The sequence below is a fragment of the Tremella mesenterica genome (assembly GCF_000271645.1).
Source record: "Tremella mesenterica DSM 1558 unplaced genomic scaffold TREMEscaffold_4, whole genome shotgun sequence".
NCBI classification, from domain to species: Eukaryota; Fungi; Basidiomycota; class Tremellomycetes; order Tremellales; family Tremellaceae; genus Tremella; species Tremella mesenterica.
Genome location: NW_006711228.1, coordinates 330,097 through 338,186, shown reverse-complemented (window position 1 = coordinate 338,186; position 8,090 = coordinate 330,097). Strand labels below are relative to the sequence as shown.

The 8,090-nt window shown below is 44.9% G+C and overlaps 2 protein-coding genes across 2 annotated transcripts in view; one reads left to right on the top strand and one right to left on the bottom strand.

The window, feature by feature from the left end:
• Positions 1–3,812, bottom strand: part of TREMEDRAFT_11871 (uncharacterized protein) — a gene marked incomplete at both ends in the record, with an annotated part of 6,218 nt that extends 2,406 nt beyond the window's left edge. Inside the window, 11 exons of the mRNA XM_007003732.1 lie at positions 278–426; positions 485–506; positions 548–709; positions 884–1,027; positions 1,354–1,616; positions 1,770–2,082; positions 2,496–2,896; positions 3,098–3,245; positions 3,302–3,336; positions 3,389–3,571; positions 3,693–3,812. Coding sequence (XP_007003794.1) covers positions 278–426; positions 485–506; positions 548–709; positions 884–1,027; positions 1,354–1,616; positions 1,770–2,082; positions 2,496–2,896; positions 3,098–3,245; positions 3,302–3,336; positions 3,389–3,571; positions 3,693–3,812 — 1,940 coding nt within the window. The remainder of the gene's footprint in view (positions 1–277; positions 427–484; positions 507–547; positions 710–883; positions 1,028–1,353; positions 1,617–1,769; positions 2,083–2,495; positions 2,897–3,097; positions 3,246–3,301; positions 3,337–3,388; positions 3,572–3,692) is intronic.
• Positions 3,813–4,163: 351 nt separating this feature from the next.
• TREMEDRAFT_43487 (uncharacterized protein) lies at positions 4,164–7,595 on the top strand. The gene is made up of 5 exons (XM_007003908.1): positions 4,164–4,999; positions 5,116–5,390; positions 5,572–6,208; positions 6,266–6,770; positions 6,903–7,595. Exons 1-5 carry the CDS (start codon positions 4,477–4,479, stop codon positions 7,267–7,269), a joined length of 2,307 nt encoding a protein of 768 aa, XP_007003970.1. The 5' UTR covers positions 4,164–4,476; the 3' UTR covers positions 7,270–7,595.
• The last annotated feature ends 495 nt before the right edge of the window (positions 7,596–8,090 follow it).

Sequence of the window (8,090 nt, the reverse complement as noted above, 5' to 3'; positions counted from 1 at the left end):
GAGATTTTTCCCAGTTAGCTTTACTTCGTCAGTCTGGACGGATCAGCAAATGACAACGACTGACCCATTATCTGTTCCATACCTCTCCCACTCTGCAATAGTCAACTGGAGTAGCTTGTTATCATGAGCGATCTCTGCCAACTTGACAGTCAAATCATCTTCGTTATGACCCGATTTGACGCACCGGAAGGTGAAATAGCCGGGGGTGGTACCGACACATATCAGGAGGGGAGGAGGGGAGGAGGGGAGGAGGGGAATCGGGAGGAGAGGAACTTACTGCCATCCAACGTATTTCGCGACAGCTTGAGCTCCCTCTTCTTTCATCTCCAGATCCTCTCCCTCTTCATCCTTGAAAAGACCCAGAGATTGTTCTTCATACACGTTGGTAGCCCTAACGGAAAGAGCAATAGGATAAACCGATACGTACTGAACATCAATATCTATTCACCTCCCTTTACCGACGCTGCCTCATTTCGCGACTCACCATCATGATGACATATAATACTCTGATCGTCAGCTATTGCCACACCCGCAAAGAACGACTCACTTGACAGCTGGTGCTAAAAGTGAGAGAGATACGATACCGAATCCTGCTGCTCGGACAGCGGCAGATTGAATGAGACCGGCGACGACTCGGGTGCCAACTGGGATAGAGGCGATGGTGGGGGTCCCAAGGTCTAGAACTAGAAAACTGACCCAATCGATGAGACTGAAGATCAGCAAATTGTCGGATTGCGGTCTATGGTGACTATACGAACAGTGCAGCCTGCCTCAGTACCTGAGGTGAGGCGAGAGACGGGATTACCTGTTGTACCGATGTAAAAATGTCTCTCGCCGATGAATTTGGACAGGTAAGGAGGGAAGGGACGAAACGTGAACTGACGTGAGAACAAGCATAACAATCGCCAATACCCACGTTTGCGTGGAAGGAAAGAGATAGACAAAACATCGTCTAGGATGGTCCAACAAGAATTTGAGTGATTCTCTGATGCGCGAATCGACAGGGACAAGCTTGTACACTGCCCAACTATGATGTCAGTAGGTCCGACGCGGCTAATGACGTGCAACTTATACTTACACTGTCAATCGGAGGAAACAAGGCTGGGTGTAAGCAAAGGGACGATGTAGCGAGGAAGACTCACGAAGGCCGTGTTACCAGCTAAGATGAGGATGATCAGGACTGAGAGTCAGCGGTAAGTTATTAAACCAAGTCTAACTGGAGAAAGATTGACATTATCAGTGACTGGTGGCAGAAAACAAACGGTTCAACGGCCAAACGGCCAAACGGCCAAACGGTGATGGATCGGACGAAGAAAAATACTGATAGAAAGATCAAGCACGACCACGAGTGACAGAGGAGGGAAACACAAAGGCAGGGATGCAGGGGAGAAGAAGCGCTCACCAAATATCATCAGATACGCTCTTTGGAATGGTATCAAACTAAGATCCACCAAACTCATACCCGTATTGGAAAACGCCGATACTGATTGAAACAAAGCCCACCAAGGAATACTGACTGCTCGAGGCTGATTTCGAAAGTCGGCGTCGTATCTCCCACCTGCTGACATGTACGGGGTGATGATGACGAATGCTGCAAGTTGTACAAAGACGAAATACTGTTCGTGAGCTTGTTCCCGGCTCTCAGCTCCAAAGATCTGCAAGAACGGTGTGACCTGGATCTTCAAACGGAGTGTCGAGAGTTCAAAGAGGAGTAACAGTGAATAAGCGTTGAAGGGGGTAGGAAAAAGAGATGGGTATCTTGAACATACCGAAACCACGATCCAAAATAAAACTCTCAAAGCTCTGTATTCCACACCCCCTAATTCATCCAATTGTTCCTGTGTCAAACCGGTAAAATGACTGTTTCTTCCTACTGTAGCCGAGAAAGAGATATACGGTACTTCCTTTGCTCCTCCATCTCCATAAACACTTCCCCTCCCTGCCAACGTGTTCACCCTTGGCATACTTACAGATTTCGTCAATGTCCTAGAAGTATCGGGGAACGCCTTTCTGAACCCATCCCTCAGTAATTGAAAAGGAGTTGGAAACCCTCCAAAACCTCTCAACCTAGTTTCTGCCCTTCTACTTGACGTCGGACGAATACTATATGTGCGGGGAAAGTGAGAGCTGGTTGTTGTTCTTGGAAATTGACCGTCACCACTACGATTTGTGATTGTTCTAGGGAAATAAGAAGCTTCTCGAGCGGTGGTAAGGGCGGCATCGTGATCTTCAAAATCATGTCCTTCGGCACCCTGGTCAAAGGCTATTGTTCTGGATCGGGGGAAAGCATCGTCGGAGAGGACTTTCCCAGCATAAGGTGTTTTTGAGTGGGTTGTACTGCTGATAAGCGTCTCATTCATACAACACTCCCACATTCTGTCACGTAGGTTGAATCACTGAGACGCAGCTCTAGTGTGATATAGTATCGGGTTTCATGAATGATATGGCTATCGACAGAAGGGAGGGGCGGGGGGACATTATAAGAGAAGACCCACTCGTTAGGTTCATTAGGATCTATCTCCGCTGGACTCTCTGCAAAAGTCGTAGACCTATGTCCACCCATCTCCGCAAAAGCTATATCACCTTGAGGCAAGTCTAAAATACTGGGGGAATTACGTCCACTTCCACTCGGTGTATCACCTCTTGATAGTTGCAGTTCGTTCAATCGTCGATCCACAGGTTTCTCCCCTCCAGTAGCATCATACCATCCCATTGGATTGATCAACCCAACTCCTCCACCTTCCACTCGTTTGATCATTTCTTTACGGATATCTTTCTTGAAACCTTTTTGTTTTCCCTTTTGATTTGGTTTTCTTTGAGAAGGTTCAACAGTGTCCATTTCCGTGAATGAATGTAAAGAATCGTGTTTTCCACCTGCATGTCCATTGCTGGTTGGCTATACATGTCAGCTTATTACGATTCTGACGTGAGGAATCAATCTCCATCCTATCTACGATTCAATCAGAATTGAACAGCTCAGTCAGAGGAGATATGATCAGGAAAAGGAGAAGGGAAAGAAAGAGGTCGAGGTCCTTGGGGGGAGATAGAGCGTGGAACGAGGGATTGAGAAGAAAGTAGGCGAAGGAAGGAAACTCACTTGATCGTTACTGGATCGAAGTACCGTGCTCAATTTATGTTTTATATTCCTAGGACCAGTAGTCATGAAAGAAAAAGTTTGAGGTAATGTGAACATCCTGCCTTGTCTTTCTTGTATCACATGTCGAAATTTAGCTCGAAAGAAATGTCTAAAATAACATGAATCATATTTTCTTATCGATATCCGTCGTCAAGGAAAACTCACTGTCTGACGGAAATCATGATGATCGATACAAAAGTCTGATGATCAGTTCGAAACCCAAGCCATCCAAAGGTACCTGAGAATACTCACCAGACTACCGATGATCATCTGCCAGAATAATATCACTTGTTGCATCGCACTCAACGTACTAAGATCGATAGTTGCTAATCCTGTCACTGTCATTGCTGACATGCAACAGAATAAACAATCGATATAGGCGATATGATATTCAGTGTTGATACCGTACATTATACCAGAGAAGAACAAAGGTATCTTATACGTTAGCATTCGTGTATCATCCTCGACCATTCCAATAGACAGGGGACTCAAGTCCTTGTGCTGATAAACAAGGAAGGAGAGAAAAAGTTGAAGAGGAGAAAGAAGGGAAACGTACAATGGTGAATGCTAACAGATGGACCCGATAGAAGTTTAAAGAGTTATAACATAACGTCCTGAACCTAGATGTCCAAGAAGGTATCTGAACGCGTTCGGGAAGACGGTTCATCTTGTCTCTCTTGATGGCTGACGATCGGGGCAAGAAGAGAAGAAGGGAGGAAGTGAAGACGGATAGAGATTATGTTAGCTATATGACATGACTAGTGAAGATTACAACTGAGCAGACAAGCAAGAGGAAGGAGTGAGGGTAAATAATGGATTAGACGAGAACGTTTATGGGAACAGCACAGCTAAAAGGAAAGTGTTGAACCGGTCAAGTGGGCAAGTGGGCATGCTTTGGGATTAGCTTTGAGATTAGTATTTGGATTAGTAAAAGTATACTAATGAGATTAAGTAACAGACACGTGGTATTCGTCCGTCCGTGTCCTCCGCAGCGTTTGCTCTTTCCATCTTGGCAGCTTTTTCCAACCCAAATCTTTGCTATATACCACATACACATCACACTCACACTCGTGACTACCCAAGGGCCAAGGGGTACCTTCTCACTGCTCGGGATTCACCCGTTACCTAAAGAGACTGTATGTTGATGGTCTACGCACCGGTCCGATTCAAGTCGATCGCACCACACGGCGTCATTCCTTCTACCTCCCTTCCACCATCGCATTCCATCATTCAGTAACCTTTCTTGAACCGTATACCCTCTAGCGTTCACAAACCCTTAAATTCATCGTAGAATACCCACAGGAGTAATCTTCAGCACTGGTGACATACTCAAATCCGTCATGTCACTTTTCGGTCAAACCAAAAGACACGGCATCACCAAATTAGGTAGACGTTCACCTCTTCCAATATTCACTACCGACCCAGAAAAGAAATACGGTCATTCTTTAACTTCCCCTTCTTCAACATCATCAAATTTCTTCTCAGTGTTCTATCTCCCAATGCCTCGACTTCCATTCCTCAGGAGTTCTTCATCTGAAATTCTGTTAAATGGAAATGGATTATCTTCCAAACCTTATCATTCCAACTCACATCGACCTAGACGTTATGTTCGTATATGTCTTCCTATACCTCCTCGAATATTATCACGATTATCACGTTCGAATCCTCTGCGAACAGTTTTCATCTTATTCGTCTGTCTATTATTCGGTATATTCTTATTAGGATTTAGAAAAAGAGGTCATGGGAGAAACACATGGTCACCTCCTTTTGTTGATCCGAATACTTCGGTTTTATCACCAGAAGAAATTGCTATGATTTGGGAATGGGAAGTCTTAAGTGGTCATCATCCAAGTACTCAATTAGGTGAGTTGTTTCTTTCTTTCTTTCTTTCATCTTTTGTGTTTTGCTCCGGTTTATCATCACAACACTCCCTTGCCTGTCATATGGTAAGGAGAGGACTTTTGGACTGATAAATATAGCACCAGATAATATCCCTCTGGTACCTACTATACATAATCCGGTAGTACCAGAATCTCTCTTACCTTCATTATCTTCCCCCAGTCCTCTCGTAGCTTACCATCAACGGGGCGCTACGAACCCACGTACTCAGATCATTGGAAGAGGACCAGATCGACATTACATTCCTGTTCAGGAATTTATCAACACTAATCCTGGTTTCCCATATCGGCCAACTCCGGGAACGATCATCGATCTGGATCTCGTCGTAGAGAAATGTGATTTTGGTACTAACAAAGTGAGTCTTCTCCCCTCCGCCCGTCCCTTTGGCCTCTTCTCAACCCCTTTGGGCTTCTCCTCTTGCCCTTTTCCCTATTTCCCGCTCTCTCTATCTCCATGCCGCTTGTCTTACTCCTTCCTCAGCCTCATCTGCCGCTATTCACTCTCTTGGTCATCGGATAACAGCTCTGACGTACAAGTATGTTCGAGACTGCCTCGAATATCTTCGAATCGGTGCTGGTCTTGACAACGGTCGACGGGTCCGACGTGGCAACTATTTGGGCATGTACAAACATCTCTATTCCGAATCATCCACCCCTTCCAAACAATTCACTCTCTCCCCTCGACCACCATCCATCCACTCACCCAGATCCTCCCGCGAGCCCCTCTCCCTCCCACCTCCCTTCCCCGTATCACCGACCTTCTCTTCGGATGACCCATGTGACCCCCTTCACCCTAGAATATTCCACATGTTTTGGGCAGGACCATTCACCGACAAACCCTATATGGCAGTCATGTCCTTCCTCTTTACCCAAAATCTCGGTCTAGACAGACCTCTGTCTGAACAATCGACCATCATTCGTGATACCTGCCGACCGCAATTTTGGGTATGGATCAACCCTGGTCCAGCAGCCGCCGTTCCCAATCCATCAGCAAGAAGAGAAATGCTGGAGCAATTGAACACCAATCCATGGTCGGCCCCGTTCCTCCATGATAGATTCAGAGACGTGGTCAAGTTCAAAATGTGGAATACGACAGAACAATTAGATGGAATACCAGAGTTGAAAAATTATTGGCGTGACATGCCAATTTTCAATTCTGGAGGAAATACATATCGTCAACCTCAACCTCAACAAACTCCTATTCCTCAAGACCAACCAAATATCCGAGAAGTATTAGAAGAAGAAGCAGAATCGGAATTAGAATCTGAAGTATCTACAGAAGCTTTCCAACCAAAAAAGAAGAAAGATATATTTGAAAAAGTTGGTTCTGCTTCGGAGAGTGATTATGACCGATTATCCGTCATTTTATCCGATATGGCTAGATTCGTACTCACACATCGATTCGGTGGTATTTATTTAGATGCGGATACGATATTCTTGAGAGATTGGGAAGAATTATGGAATTACAGAGGTCAATTCGCATATCGTTGGTCTTGGCATCAAAAGTATAATACCGCGGTTTTGAAATTACATAAAGGAAGTGCTTTGGCTTCTTTCTTGTTCAAAACTGCTTTGGAAAATGGATTGGATTTTCATCCAATGACGGTTTCGAGATATTTGAAAGATGCAGGTTTGGAAAGGTTATTATTCAGAATACCGGATGCTTTGTTTGATCCTGCTTGGTTAAACATGGAAAGGTATCAAAGAGATAGACCACCTTTTCCTTATTTCCCAGAGTGAGTTTCGCTTTCATTTATTTCATTTTCCTTTTTTCAACTTTGTTCTTTCTTAGATTCTTCAGTGTGATTTGAGACATTTCGTCCATCCAGACAGACGGACAACAGTCTAGGACGCATGCTCATGATCAGATTCTCATTCTTCTTTTCAAACGATAAATTCGATACGGCAGGTCCTCAACCACTCGGATTCGACGGTTTCTTCCGTGGCGCATTCTCTTACCATTTCCATAATTTCTGGTGGTTACCATTCGACCCTTCACGAAATTGGCCCGATTTAGGACCGCGGTTCTCAGAAGGGGAGAATAGCATACGTGAAGGTATGGGGGAGAAGGTGAGTTTTGAAGGGGAAGAACAAGGAGGTGTTGGGGGAGTTAGTAAGAGGGAAGATATGGATGATGAAGTGGATTTGAGTTGGAGTACGGTATTGAAAAGGACTTTTGAGGGTTTTGTGAGAGGTGAAAGACCGAACATGTATGGGGAATGGTTAGTTTGGTGAGAGTTGGAAACGAGTGGTGATATCTGGTCTTCCATACTTTATTTTCCTGCCTCCACGTATTATCTATCTTTTTCCCATCCACTCTCTCCTGGAGTTGGAATTATCGGAGGAGAGACTTATTTGGAATGAATCGGGAGATGGCGGTAGATGGGAGGGATCCGAATAAGAGGGAAGACGGGCTAGTGGATATGAGTTGGGGGCTAAGGGATGAGGATAACGCTGGAGCTAAGGGGGTGAGTATGGCATGAAGAGGGAAGGATAGAGATGGAGCAAGTTGAGATTCTGTGCATATGACATATTGTTTGATGCATCTGCATTGCTTGGAGTCAGCAGAGTATATACTTATCACTGAAGTCACTGTCTACAGCTATGTACACTCGTTATGGTACTATATAACATGAGTGGTCATAGCCCTCCAGTCATAGAGTAGTTAGCGATGGAAGGGAGAGGGAAGGTGTCGGGTAAGATGATGACCGGGACCTCCCTCGCCCGCAACCACCGCCACCACCAACATCCCACAACCACCACTAAGTACTCTACCATACATAACCTCTACAGAGTACTCTACTGCTATTACACTCATCTCGCTGACACTCTCTCAGTTGAGTACATCACCCTTAGAACTACTTCGAAACCTTCTCTTATAACCAGTCATCATATCTAGATGAACAAACATGAGAGCTATATCTAAAACTCAAACCAGATCCTTCCCTCGTTTACTCCATCCTCCTCTATATCCCGACATCTATCCCACAACCAGCATCCGACGTGCTATACTTTCCCCAAAACATCGATATTCCACCACTGTAAGATCATTCTTA